This window comes from Salvelinus sp. IW2-2015, linkage group LG36 (assembly GCF_002910315.2).
Source record: "Salvelinus sp. IW2-2015 linkage group LG36, ASM291031v2, whole genome shotgun sequence".
Classification (NCBI taxonomy): domain Eukaryota; kingdom Metazoa; phylum Chordata; class Actinopteri; order Salmoniformes; family Salmonidae; genus Salvelinus; species Salvelinus sp. IW2-2015.
The window spans coordinates 11,485,711-11,500,746 of NC_036875.1; the positions used below are offsets into that span (position 1 = coordinate 11,485,711).

General features: G+C 43.9%; 1 protein-coding gene across 4 annotated transcripts in view; it reads left to right on the forward strand.

Moving 5' to 3' along the window:
• The window catches only part of LOC111959698 (ubiquitin protein ligase E3 component n-recognin 3), a 43,065-nt gene that overhangs the window by 16,011 nt on the left and 12,018 nt on the right, over window positions 1–15,036 (forward strand). For 2 of the 4 annotated variants that reach the window (XM_023981463.2, XM_023981465.2), the window contains 7 exons: window positions 11–99; window positions 2,409–2,558; window positions 3,464–3,597; window positions 7,146–7,256; window positions 7,364–7,576; window positions 7,873–8,009; window positions 11,552–11,637. In XM_023981463.2, coding sequence (XP_023837231.1) covers window positions 11–99; window positions 2,409–2,558; window positions 3,464–3,597; window positions 7,146–7,256; window positions 7,364–7,576; window positions 7,873–8,009; window positions 11,552–11,637 — 920 coding nt within the window. The remainder of the gene's footprint in view (window positions 1–10; window positions 100–2,408; window positions 2,559–3,463; window positions 3,598–7,145; window positions 7,257–7,363; window positions 7,577–7,872; window positions 8,010–11,551; window positions 11,638–15,036) is intronic. The other 2 variants (XM_023981464.2, XM_023981466.2) reach the window with 1 other exon arrangement.

The following is a 15,036-nucleotide window of genomic DNA, read 5'->3' on the forward strand; positions in this document are numbered from 1 at the left end:
TTCCGTTCAGGCGTCAGAGGGCTCGAGAGAGACAGCAGAAACTCCTGGCTGAGTTTGCCTCCAGACAGAAGAGTTTCATGGAAACAGCCATGGATGTTGGTAAGGCAGTGACTCATTTGGTCCCGCAGCATTTCTCATTCTCAAAGCGCATTCCTATTGTTTCCCCATCTATGAGTTATTGCGAATGTTGGGTCAGTCTTCTCAAAAACCTTTCCCGAGCTTCTAGCTGTACTTATGTATTGACAGATTTATTCGATGGTGCAATATATATGCTAGGACTTCTTGGATATGGGGCCCGTTTCGCTATAACATTGAAGTGGACTCCACGCCACTCATGCTGAGGACATTTTATGGACTCGTTCCATTAGTCTTTGAAGGAAAGAAAGCTTAGCTTTTTCCTCCCCCCCACTGTGGCAAGGTGACACTGGCCACAGCYCTCGGCCCTCCCATGGACTACCRACACTTGTTAGGCGCAATGAGAGGAAAGCACTCCCCTGGGGTTGGAGCCGTGCTGGTCGAGTACACAGCGGATCAAAGCACTAATAGTGGTATGGACTCCCAGGGACGACCCTGMCACAGCGTGGTTAATGGATGAATAATGGTCTCTGTGATCAGAGGGAACACTTAGGCAGGGTTTAACAATGTAAATGGAGTTTGCCTATTTGCACAGATTTTGAAGAAACGTACAATTGTTTGAGTAGTAATTTCGCCATCTTTTTGCAGGTGTCCCTGCTGACAATGCCCCACATTTATTGAATGGATTARCTTGCGTGTCCATCTCATCAGTATAAAGATTGGTCATTGGCTTCTCATGAGCTATGTTTGTTTCACAGATTGAATCAAAGGTCACAAAGGATATGAATATTTGTGCTGGGATTTTGACAAGGCAAATAGGTCCAATGGTGAAAGCATCTGTTCAAACACAAATCTCCCAGTGCGCTTGGCCGCAGTGGTTTATGGGCTTTGTGGAAAACTAAAGCCAAGATAAGACCGACATCCGGGTACTATGATGTCTTGTGTTTTTATGCGCAAAGACAAAATCCCCTTTTTGAATTCCCGTTTACGGTGTTGCATTTTGGTTCTCTCTCCTAGCTGTGTGCCACATGAAAGACGACCATTTTGAATACGGTGAGGCTCATGCGTTTCAAGATATGATCCTATTGTTCCTGAGCTTTCATGCGTTTGACTCGGGCAACAGATGTTGCGAGCATCTGCTTTTTAAATGGATTTTGTAGCATGACTTATTATGGGCTCTAAATTGGAAGGTTTATGATCTAGATTTTCGTATGTAAATGACTGGACAGTGATTTGTTTACGATTGAGCAGTTGTAGGCTATGCCGTTGGAGGGCTAAAAATACCACCGCATCCTTCATAGGATGCCATCTGAAAGCATTCAATTTGTCACAACTATCCTCACTCAATCATGCTACAGTGTTGACTGCAAAGATTTTACACGTATGTTGTTCAGGAGCGAAAAATAGCATAGCCAGGCAGTCGTCCTCCATTGCAACACCAGTGTCCTTGTCTCCAGCTCAGCGTACACTGATGGCCTGAGGCCTGAGCTGTTCCGTCTAATGCAAACTGTTTTCATTTCCCTTGGAACACACTGACCTCTCCCGAGATCAGTCCACCTGACGCAATAAATCAATTCCAACACGGGTTGACATTTCTATGCCATATTTGCTGTTCAAATTGAAATCGTAACGTTTTTTAAAATGAAATTCACATCCGTAATTAATCTCTAGCGCCACGCCAATCACTTGGACAGAGCAAGCAGAGAGCTAAAGTGTTGACGCGAGGCACGGTCCTTTCCACTACAGTACAGTGAGTGGTGGACCAGTATSTCTGAACGCTACCTGTGCTTTTGTCCATGCTTATCCTCTTTTAACCACCCCTTCTCATCTTGTAATTGAGAAAATGCAATTGTATAAGAAAATACATGCTATTTCACTGAAGTGGAACTGAGACCCGTGTCCAACCTAATAGAACTAGTCATTGATTTTCTCTGAATTATGAAAGAACAAAGTAATTGAGCGTGGTATTGTTTCTAGGAAGGAATGCAAGCTTATCTGGCACCTCGAATGGCGTTTTATTAACTGTTTTACCCGGCCCCAAAGACAGCAGTTTCACACCACGTTACCGCCAAATGTTTTAGTTTTTTTACACATGGCTTGCCAAGATCTTCCCMGAGCTCCAAGCACTTATTCCAATATGTTTGTCTCCTCGTTTAATGTCAATTGCTCAGAAAATCTGTTTTTAGAATGCAAAATTGCTATCCAGCTCCAAATGGGACCTATTCTTGATGATATCTCCAGCATTTATGATGAAGCCTTTTTAATGTGGTATTAATAAAGTGTTGAAGTTAGGAACTAAAAGTAACCCTTTTGTGTTGTCGTGTGTCTGTTAGAATCCCCGGACACTGAAGCAGCCATGGACCTGGGTGCCTCTGAAGTAAAGGAGTCTGAGGTCCTCTATGACTGTGTGATCTGTGGCCAGAGTGGCCCTTCCACTGAGGACCGGCCCACTGGCCTGGTCGTTCTCCTCCAGGCATCCTCAGGTACTACTGCACTACATCCCCCAGTAGCCCCCTCACTGTTTCACATCACTAAATTAATGGCCTACACAATCTGCTTTTGTCTCACCACCGTCCTGATTTTGTAGTTCAATTTCAACCACCTACTAATGAAATGGCAATACGGAGTCATTTGAACAGGTAGTGTATTTCATAGATAAGAACATCTACTTCCCTTAGCACGGCCCTTGCCGATTTAAACCAAAACAGTTATTCATGGCAGCTTGGCTCCACCATATTGGAAATCTAACTTTAATAGGTAGTTTAGCTGTTTTAATTGGCTCATTTATCATTCACGTTGATCCCTGGCTGCGTTTTCATACAGCCTCTCTCCGCTAAGGGTTCATTTCGAAGCCATCCTGCCCAGACAGAGGAGGATCATTCACTGTCATGAAAATAAACGGCATGTTTTATTAGTAATTAGTTGCGGTTTGGGAACACTTGCAGCCTCAAGGTCAAAAGAACACCTTATATGATCTGCCAACTGCTATTTCATATTATGCCTATCAAAAGACAATGTAAACGCTAAGTTAATTATCTCTCTGATCATTATTGCACACGGTCGTATTGTCCTTAGATTGGAAGCCATAATCATTGGAAGCGGGATATTTTTCCAGACTGCCGCTGATTACTGAGAGGATGTKTGGGAGACTAGCTGTCATTATCGACTGATTTATCACTCACTATTCTCTGTTCCTGATSTGGAAAGGGGAAAAACGTCTGYTTTTGACTACAGGCATTCCTTAAACGTGACATGYTTTCCACGCAACCGCTGCCCTTGATTGTTCTATGTAAATGTTATGCAGACTTATAAATGGGAATCTGAGAGCTCCTTATGCATAGTAATACATTATCACTCACTACGAGCCCCCGTGCTCTGACTATTTCAGTGCTGGGACACCGATGCAAGAGCGACGAGGCGAAGAAACTGCCAACCACTGACGACGAGCGCATCTACCCAGCGGACACGTGCGGGGCTGCTCACGACGTCAGGCTCGCTCTGATGCAGAGCTTCTTCAAAGATGTAGGTGTCTGACTCACTCACTTGGTTACTTTGCACACATTTKATATACTGTTTATCTCATGTCTTTGGTTTTGATCTATCAAGTAAAAGGCTCACTGTAACACACAGGTAAACATTCCTGTTTGTTTTTTTACATTTTATTGTGTACTTTTTCCCCCTTTTCCTTCCCAATTGTTGTGGTATCCAATTGGTAGTTAGTCTTGTCCCATCGCTGCAACTCCTGTAGGGACTCGGGGGAGGCAAAGGTCGAGAGCCATGCGTCCTGCGAAACACGACCCATCCAAGCCGCACTGCTTCTTGACACTGCTCGCTTAACCCGGAAGCCAGCCGCACCAATGTGTCGGAGGAAACACCGTACAGCTGGTGACTGAAGTCGGCATGCATTGCGCCCGGCTGCAACAAGGAGTCGCTAGAGCGCGGCCGGCTGCAACACAGCCCGGGATCGAACCTGGATCTCTAGTGACGCCTCTAGCACTGCAATGCAGTGCCTTAGACTGCTGCGCCACTCGGGAGGCCAGCATTCCTTTTTTCTTTTMTTTTTTGAAGTCTCTCATGCACATGAGGATTCCCATCATAGATGTTGAACCATTTCTGCCTGAGTGGGTTTCCTGTGATTCAACAGCCTAGTCCCAGCCCCCGGCGAAGTGTGCCTGTCAGTCAGTAGCCAACTCAACTAGACGGAGTCGAGCGGCTACTACTGCGGGATATTTGTGTGCTGGAATCATTTTTTTTTTTTTACTGAAACTTCATTTTATGTCATGACCGAGCTCCAGTCGCCACTCAAATCATTCGTAAATCACGGAGTTGCGCTTAATCGTCTAGTCTGTCAGTAACTCCAGCAGCMTGAGAGCGGAGATAATGAGGCATGGAGGATTTAGACCTCCCGACAGACCTTCTCCTCCACCTTTTTATTTTCCCCCTCTCTCTGACTGGGAGCACTGAGGCAGTTAGTCTGGGACTAAGAAACACTGCCACTGTCTTTCAGTTTTAGCTGCACTGCTATTCTTTTGTTCTTTCTCCAGAGAATGTTACTGCCTTACTGGCACATAGAAATGTAAATTCAGGTKTTAAAACTGCCACTTGCATTTGCAACCCTTTTGTTTTGGCAGTGCGACACCTAATTTGAATTGGTTGGTTGGGTGCCAGTCATTTTCTTTTAATATATTTTTTTTGCTGGTCACATTAGTTTTTGGTTCACAATTGGCTTTACAAAAAACGATCAAGATTTATTCAAACAACAATGGGTATGCAGACCATTCAAAAAGTTTGGTCTGAAGTCTTTGCGATGCGTAATTGTCATCATGCTCTGTTTTTTAATTAACATTTCGAAAGGCTTTCCTAACAAATCTTCCCAATAAAAAGTTGGTTGCAAAGTAGGCCTACCTGGCAGACTGTCACAATTTGTATCAATCGCGGGGCATTTGTTTTGCTAACTCTACCATCACATGTAGCCTATATTGACAGTACAAAAACACAGCCCGTCAAACGGTCTCTTGCTCGTCGCTCAATTGACTTTTTATTTGTTAGTTTAGTTTTTTTTACCTCAAAAGTAGTCTATGGATGTGGTTTCAGCATTATGGACTTGTTTTCCCCCTGCAAACAATCAATGTAAATATATTGTCAAGTTAAAATGTAATTATTTGTGTATGGAGGGTGGGTCATTATAGGYTACTTGCTCAGCCCGCAAATTAAACAGAACATTTAAATGATGAACGCATCATCTGCTTTCCCGGGCCCAGTGTTCTTTGCATTCGGGCCAGTAGCTTTAGCACTGGCCCGGTGTGCCACTGGCAAAATTACCTGAATGTCAAGCCCTGCAAATGCATGCTAATTTAAAATATGGCTAGTCGTTTTTAACCTGGTTCTGTATAAAATGCAGTTACATTATGGGACACAGGTCAGAAGAAATTGGTGTGACCAAATCATGTGCAGGTGCCATCAACTGAAAWAGTGGAAAAAAGTTAGTCTAGAGCCTTGTAATTCATTAGAAATKTAGTTAAATGAATCTATTGTAAACTCAGCAAAAAAAGAAACGTCATCTCACTGTCAACTGCGTTTATTTTCAGCAAATTTAACATGTTGAATCTTATGTTCATACAAATATTTATACATTTGAGACATAAACTGAACAAGTTCCACAGACATGTGACTAACAAATGGAATAATATGTCCCTGTCAAAAGTAACAGTCAGTATCTGGTGTGGCCACCAGCTGCATTAAGTACTGCAGTGCATCTCCTCCTCATGGACTGCACCAGATTTGCCAGTTCTTGCTGTGAGATGTTACCCCCATCTTCCACCAAGGTACCTGCAAGTTCCCGGACATTTCTGGGGGGGAATGGCCCTAGCCCTCACCCTCCGATCCAACAGGTCCCAGACATGCTCAATGGGATTGAGATCCGGGCTATTAGCTGGCCATGGCAGAACACTGACATTCCTGTCTTGCAGTGAATCACCCACAGAACGAGCAGTATAGCTGGTGGCATTGTCATGCTGGAGGGTCATGTCAGGATGAGCCTGCAGGAAGGGTACCACATGAGGGAGGAGGATGTCTTCCCTGTAACGCACAGCGTTAAGATTGCCTGCAATGACAACAAGCTCAGTCCGATGATGCTGTGACACACCGCCCCAGACCATGACGGACCCTCCACCTCCAAATCGATCCCGCTCCAGAGTACTGGCCTCGGTGTAACGCTCATTCCTTCGACGATAAACGTGAATCCGACCGTCACCCCTGGTGAGACAAAACCGCGACTCGTCAGCGAAGAGTACTTTTTTTTTGCCAGTCCTGTCTGGTCCAGCGACATTGGGTTTGTGCCCATAGGCGATGTTGTTGCCGGTGATGTCTGGTGAGGAACTGCCTTACAACAGGCCTACAAGCCCTCAGTCCGGCCTCTCTCAGCCTATTGCKGACAGCCTGAGCACTGATGGAGGGATTGTGCGTTCCTGGTGTAACTCAGGCAGTTGTTGTTGCCRTCCTGTCCCGCAGGTGTGATGTTCGGATGTACCAATCCTGTGCAGGTGTTGTTACACGTGGTCTGCCACTGCGAGGACAATCAGCTGTCTTAGGCGTCTCACAGTACGGACATTGCAATTTATTGCCCTGGTCACATCTGCAGTCCTCATGCCTCCTTGCAGCATGCCTAATGCACGTTCACGCAGATGAGCAGAGACCCTGGGCATCTTTCTTTTGGTGTTTTTCAGAGTCAGTAGAAAGGATTCTTTAGTGTCCTAAGTTTTCATAACTGTGACCTTAATTGCCTACCGTCTGTAAGCTGTTAGTGTATTAATGACCGTTCCACAGGTGCATGTTCAGTAATTGTTTATGGTTCATTGAACAAGCATGGGAAACCGTGTTTAAACCCTTTTACAGTGAAGATCTGTAAAGTTATTTTGATTTTTACGACGAATTATCTTTGAAAGACAGGGTCTTGGAAAAAGAGACGTTATTTTCTTTGCTGAGTCTATATATTTCATTTCTACCGTTATGGAACCTCAAAGGGAATAGACTCTTACCTGTCTTGTGCTGTTCTCTTGTCTGTTTTGCAGAGTTCCTGTCTGCAGTCAGTCTCAATAGGCTGGGATGGAGGTGTATATGTGCAGACCTGTGGACACACCCTGCACATAGACTGCCACAAGTCCTACATGGAGTCTCTGCGGGTAAGAGAGTATCAATATGAAAGTATGGATTGACATAAGGGACATAACATGAGGCAGTCCTACCCTGCCTCTGCCTCTGTAATAATCCCAAGTGCATTTTTACACAGAATGACCAGGTGATGCAGGGCTTCTCTGTGGATAAGGGAGAGTTCACCTGCCCGCTGTGCAGACAGTTTGCTAACAGCGTGCTGCCCTGCCGCCCGGGCCGGAGCACCGAGGTGGTCAGCTGGCACATGCCCAGCAACAASAAGACCTCCGTGCTGGTGAAGGAGGTGGAGGACCTGCAAGAGCAGCTGGGACTTTTCCCAGTAAGCACCACTGTAAGGCAGAGAGGTCTATACAGCTTCACCCCAGTCTGTTCCCCTGATCACTCCATCTTAACGCATCACTAGCTGACAAATGAGACTAACGATATTGCAGCTTTTTTAGTGTTACCCCCGTTTGGTCTCCGTTCATATTGAACYGGTCATCTCCTGGCAAACCTCTGCAGTGGTTTGTTTCCCGTACCATACCAATGATTTGCAAATGCATACCAGTGGGTGACCCTTATGTCGAAATTACCATTGTTGTCAAAATGGAGATGCTATGAAGTTACTGTGTAACCTTTCCCCTTCAGACGGAGTCCAACCTCAGTAAGGAAATGGAGTTGGTGATCAAGGACATCAAGAACACCACGCAKAGGAAGTACATGGACTATGGCAAGAACCCTGGTTCCCCTGACAACGACTTCCTCTTCATGTACTCTGTGGCCAGGTGAGGGACACCGCAGTCTGCTCTGAGACTCTTCAAAATAATACAATTTTAGAGACTCCATTTGTCACAGTCATACAGAGAATTCTCAATTTCAAGCTAGACTAAGTGAAAGTGCACCCTGCTGACAGGCCTTGGAGATGTGGGATAGACTGGTCACTGCAGGCTATCTTTCAGTGAGACTGTGTTCCTTTGGCTAGTGACCCCCTACCCTTGCTCCAGTCAGACAGGGAGGTCCTCCTCCACTGCTCTTATTATGCACACCGCTGACTATTGTCTGGTGGCCGCCGGCTGCCTGTCCTGTCTGCTCCTTTGTGCTCTTAAAGCCAGCTCCCTGCCTGACATTAGCCTACAATAACTGGGCACAGAAAGAGAACTGCAACCTTTCCTGMCTTTAGCCTAGTTGTATTTTTGTTTTGTTGTTTTTTTCCATTGAGTGCGTTTCTTCGATTTGAGAAGGGCTGCTTGAAAAGGCTTTTGTACAATAACTTTGGTGTACAGTCGAAGCGTATTGAATTTTTGTCTTTGTACCTGCACCGGATATWTAGAGTATTTTGAAGAAGACAAAAATGAAGTTGCTTGGAACCTGTGAAGATTTTCTTGATTGCCTTTATTCATACCTCTGATTGTACTGCAGTGTGGGGCTGGAAGTGCTGCTTCTAAGCAGCTTTGTCAGTTACGGCTGCAGTAAAATGGTATTGACTCTGGTTGGTTCCACCATCCTTTGCCTAGTCTTTTATTACCTCTGACTGTATGGATTTATCACTCTGCCTCCCTTTGACTGATTTGAAGAGCTCTTTTTCTCCTGAGTGCTTATTCACAGTTTTGTTGCGCCGTGTGTTAGAGCCCAAATTGTCCTTCCTTGAACAACACACTCCTCTGTAAAATCTGGAGGTAGCAGGCGCTCTGCAGTGCTTTTATCATAACCTGAAATTGATCATGCGTTACAGGGAGTAGAGAATGCAACCGTCATTCTATTCTTTCACCAGAGTGTTGTGGGAAGGCCTTGGTCCCTCCCCGACCTCTCCCCCTCCCCATGACACGGTCCACTCAACCGGTTCCTCACCCTGTGCCCGGCAGAAAGAAATCCCTGCTTCCTGTGTCTGGGTTCCTGTTGGCTTTTACAAGTTCAGTGAACAGCGCAAATTGCCTGAGGAATGGACAATTCCTCTGTCACAGGGCCGCTCTTATCAGTAGCAGACAGATGGAGCTTGATGCAGCTGCATTATCTATGTGAAATTGCTTTTTCATACTGGGAGCCCAAGGATTTGCCCCCACCTTCCCAGCCTTTGGGAGGAAACGGCCAGTGGCAGGATCAAAACAACTCCAGTTCAGTCTAATTTTAGCAACACCTACTGTATCTGCTTTTAATATCAATTTATTCTGTTACGGCTTTTATTTAATTATTTGGTTGCAAAATGTTTATATTAAATGTTTGGATATGCATTGGGAATCCACAAACTGGGATTATACACGGAAACTGTGTATGAAACAGCTTTTATGCTAACAGCCTAGCTTGTGCAAACCCGGAACCATTGAAGTTCTGTAATTTGTTGATACGGAATAGCTGGTCCAAAACAAAAACAACAAATGTCTGCTACATCTTATAAATCTGATGGGTTTTTATAAAAAGGGGGAAAAGCCAGTCACGCATATATTGAGGATAATTCTGCTAGGGGATGCGTTTAGGTTTGCCCACTAGCCCTACTGTCTTAGGTTGCTAATAGAGCCCAACCGATATGGGATTTTTCGGTCTGATACTGATTTTTATGGAGGCAAAAGTCAGATATCTGCCAATATCTTTTTTTTTTAACACATTGTGCTCAAAAGGATCAACGTATTCTGTAAATTATGATTTCTTAACACAATATTAAAATTWATGTTATTTAAGAACATTTTATTTGTGGATTACAGGATATCCACCAAAAAGCAACTATATCCTGTATAAATATGGCAGTAAATTATACCTTCTTTAGTTTACTTTCTTAGGTAGAACTTAAAGATGTCTATGGCAGTGGATAAGAAGTATGCAAAAGTGTTTGTGCTAAACCACCACAAAGGGTGGCTGGTTGAATTAAACTGTCAAGTAAATCTGAAACTGCACTGTTCACAAATAAGCGTTGAAATGCAGTAACATGCTGTTTGTAATGTTACCACTAGGTGTCAGCTTCAGCATTTGTCTTGAGTTGATTTACTACAGTGTTTACAACAGTCACAGGTCATGTAAACAAACACGTAAATGGCAACTTTTGACAAACACAAGTTTACATTACAACAATGTTTTGTTATAGAAACCATATGTACCTTACACTGTTATTAAATAGAAAATGTACTGGCTATACATTTCAACTGCAAATGGCTTGCGCTGATTACTTTTATGCAGGCAAATTCTTGCCGCACTGGTTTTGGTCACACGTTTTAATTTAGTTCGCTAACTAACCTTAGCTACTTATCTCATTATGAATGCAACCACATGAACTGAATGATAAATCTGTGACAACGGTCTTGCTTTTTGCAGATTGCATATTTCGCAAAACGAACTAATAACATAATAGGTCCAGACACTATAACGGTGTTATTTTTGTGTCATGGACGAGTATTCACTTGGGCGCCAGTCCAGTGTTCGCACTAAAGTAGCACAGATTGCTAGCTGGCTAAGCCTACCTTGCTGGCTACCTAGCCAGCTAATGTTAACTAAGTGAGAATGTGGTGAGGGCAAGGCTGCTTGCTTGGTGAAGTGTATTCTTGTTTATTTACTTATTTAAAAATATTTTTTTATTTTTTATTTAACCAGGTAGGCAGTTGAGAACAAGTTCTCATTTACAATTGCGACATGGTCAAGATAAAGCAAAGCAGTTCGACACATACAACAGCACAGAGTTACACATGGAGTAAAACAAACATACAGGCAATAATACAGTAGAAAAATAAGTCTATATACAATGTGAGCAAATTAGGTAAGATAAGGGAGGTAAAGGCAAAAAAAGGCCATGGTGGTGAGGTAAATGCAATATAGCAAGTAAAACACTGGAATGGTAAATTTGCAGTGGAAGAACATGTAAAGTAGAAATAATAAATACGGTGGATGTGGCTGGTTACTCTCCGTCAAACCACCATGCCTACTATCTATCACGTTGTGACCTAGCCTAGGGCTGAATGATGTTCCCTCTTCAGGCATCATTACCATTTTTTTTTTTAAATTATGACATAAAATTAGCAGACTTGTTTATTATATGTGTATAATGTCGGCGCTTTATGTGTGGGATAAAAACCCAATACAAATATTTATGTGAAAGGCTAATATCAGCCGCTAAAATCGGTCAACTGATTAATCGGTCTGCTCAGTGGCTACTGCCATAGCCGGTAGACAACAAGAAGAAATGTTAATAATCCACTTTTTTTTGGTTGTCCTGTTTCTGAATGGGGGGGAAACTCAGTCAGACTGCCTGAGCTAACAATGGCTGTGAAAATGCCTTAATCTTCCTCTTGTCCCTCCTAAGCCCTACCAGTTGACAGTATGCTTAGTAATGGTTGTGTTTCCTCAGGACAAACCTGGAGCTGGAGCTGGTGCACCGTGGAGGTAACCTGTGTTCTGGAGGAGCCAGTGGTGCAGCCAAGCGCTCCTGTCTCAGTGAGTACACCACACCATTCTTCTGGCCTTGCTTCCCACTAGATTAACATGAGTGAACCCTCGTCCATCCATCTACTCTGTGCTATACGAAGCGTGTTGTCCCCTGCTTGACCACGTAGCTATTGTGTACATCTGAAGAATACCGTCGACCCATGTTTCATATCATCGCATTTATAAAATAATAATAATTTTGTTAAAGAGCATTAAGTATTTGCATGTTTACTTTGTTATTTTATGAGGTTCATTGGTATTTAGGCTGACGAATACGGTGACTTGTGGGTGGCGGGACGCCTTGTCTCATCGACCTTTGTGTAATGAAGTGTCAGACTTGAGATTGGATTGATGTAACCGTTGGACCATTTGTAAAGATTGTCGATTAGCAGGGAAGGAGAGCTGGTATCCCAGGTGAGCTGTTGCCGTTGTGTTTTCTGGACATGGATCAAGTGCTGTTGTAGTTGATTGTGTGGCAAGGGCGTCCTGCTCTGGGGGGACTGGGAATGAAGACTGAGTGATGTTGTCCTGAGCTGTGACTGGGCCCACTGTGACAATGTCAAAGACAAAGCCTCAGAGAATGGTATCCAATGGGAAGACAAAGCACAGTTGTGCTCAAAGAGACCGTGTAAAGTTTGATTTTGGATGGGCGACTCGTTTTTAGATCCCCAAGGTGTTTCTCCTTTATTGTACTTTGTCATTTGAATTTGACCTTTTAATATGTTAAACATGACTTTCTCCTAGTCAGAACTGAGCCTGTGGATGAGGGCATCCCATTTCCCTGCTCTGTTTTAATTAGTCTGTTTAGTGGTGATGCRTTTTAGCCGCTTGCTGCACTAGTGMGAGGCCTGTCATCCTTGATTGGGGCAAAATACATTTCACGCTAGAGGACTGCCRTTTTCTGAGCTACATTAACTTGTGTAGCTGCGCTGGCGGGCAAGTAGCAATACATTAGTGATTTGTCTTCGTAGGGAATGGGATATGGAGGGGAACGTGGGACATGCGATAACAACTATAACCCAAGTGAGTTCCTAAGCCATTTCCCACAAGGCACTTACAGTGCCAAGAAAAAAGTATGTGAAGCCTTTGGAATTACTTGGATTTCTGCATAAATTGGTCATCAAATTTAATCTGATCTTAATCTAGGTCACAACAATAAACACAGTGTGCTTAAATTAATAACACACAAATTATTGTATTTTTCTTGTATATATTAAATACATCATTTAAACATTCACAGTGTAGGTTGGAAAAAGTATGTTAACCCCTAGGCTAATGACTTCTCCAAAAGCTAATTGGAGTTAGGAGTCAGGAGTCAGCTAACCTGGAGTCCAATCAATGAGATGAGATTGGAGATGTTGGTTAGAGCTGCCTTTCCCTATAAAAAAAAAACACTCACAAAATTTGAGTTTGCTATTCACAAGAAGCATTACCCGATGTGAACCATGCCTCGAACAAAATAAATCTCAGAAGACCTAAGATTAAGAATTGTTGACTTGCAAAAAGCTGGAAAGGGTTACAAAAGTCTCTAAAAGCCTTGATGTTCATTAGTCCATGGTAAGACAAATTGTCTATAAATGGAGAAAGTTCAGCACTGTTGCTACTCTCCCTAGGAGTGGCCGTCCTGCAAAGATGACTGCAAGAGCACAGCGCAGAATGCTCAATGAGGTTAAGCAGAATCATACAGTGTCAGCTGAAGACTTAAAGAAATCTCTGGAACATGCTAACGTCTCTGTTGACGAGTCTACGATACGTAAAACACAAAACAAGAATGGTGTTCATGGGAGGACACCATGGAAGAAGCCACTGCTGTCCCAAAAAAACATTGCTGCACGTCTGAAGTTTGCAAAAGAGCACCTGGATGTTCCACAGCGCTTCTGGCAAAATATTTTGTGKACAGATKAAACTACAGTTGAGTTGTTTGGAAGGAACACACAACACACTGTGTGGAGAAAAAAAGGCACAGCACACCAACATCAAAACTTCATCCCAACTGTAAAGTATGGTGGAGGTAGCATCATGGTTTGGGGCTGCTTTGCTGCCTCGGGGCCTGGACAGCTTGCTATCATCGACGGAAAAATGAATTCCCAAGTGTATCAAGACATTTTGCAGGGGAGTGTTAGGCTATCTGTCCCCCAATTGAAGCTCAAAAGAAGTTTGGTGATGCAACATGACAACGACCCAAAACACAGAAGTAAATCAACAACAGAATGGCTTCAACAGATAAAATACGCCTTCTGGAGTGGCCCAGTCAGAGTCCTGACCTCAACCCAATTTAGATGCTGTGGCATGACCTCGAGCAGTTCACAGCAGACATCCCAAGAATATTGCTGAACTGAAACAGTTTGGTAAAGAGGAATGGTCCAAAATTCCTCCTGACCGTTGTGCAGGTCTTATCCGCAACTATAGAAAACGTTTGGTTAAGGTTATTGCTGCCAAAGGAGGGTCAACCAGTTATTAAATCCAAGGGTTCACATACTTTTCCCACCCTGCACTGTGAATGTTTACACGGTGTGTTCAATAAAGACAGGAACACGTATAATTGTTTGTAAGTTTAAGCAGACTGTCTATTGTTGTGACTTTGATGAAGATTAGATCATGTTATGACCAATTTATGCAGAAATCCAGGTATTTCCAAAGGGTTCACACACTTTGTCTTGCCACTGTATATTGTTTAGCTCATGAGGATGTCATGGGCTAGAGAGGGGAGCAGGAAATCCCTTGCGTTAAATCAACTGGAGAGTCCACCTTTCAAATAGCTCGCATCTGGTTTATCAGCCAGAGAGAAGGTTTTGAATTAGGCCWGTCTACTGATGTAGCCTGCACAGAGAAGACTGCCTTGAACGTCCAATAAAATACTGTTATGGTGGGTGTCGGCCTATCACAATGAGATGATCAATTCCCATGGGCACATTTCAAAGTGTTTGTACACTGGGGGGGTAAAAGTAATCTAGGCCAACCATAGGTCACACAGGCATGACTAATCTAGATTAGAGGCATGGCGGGGGTAAAGATCATGGCAAATAGCATGAGCTTTGATAGAAGGCAAGGCCAGATCAATATCTGAAGGCATCTCTATTGATGTTGTCAGACCGTGTGGCTGTGGGGGGAGCAGAGAAGAGCAKCAGGCTGWGGGGGGAGCAGAGAAGAGCAGCAGGCTGAGGGGGAAGCATGCAGATGGAAGAGGTGGTAGCCATGTGAGCCGCAATTTGAAGCCTGGTCTCCTGCCAGCTTGAAGGGCATTGGCTGGTGATCCTTCCTAGCACAGTGTCACTCCACATATCTTCGTCCTCTAGTGGAGGGACTCTAACCCCATCTGACAGACGGAGGGACTGAATCGGAGTCACTCACCTCCCTCAGCCTCTGGTTTGTATCCTGCTGCTGTCGTGTTTCAACTGTAGAGGGCGG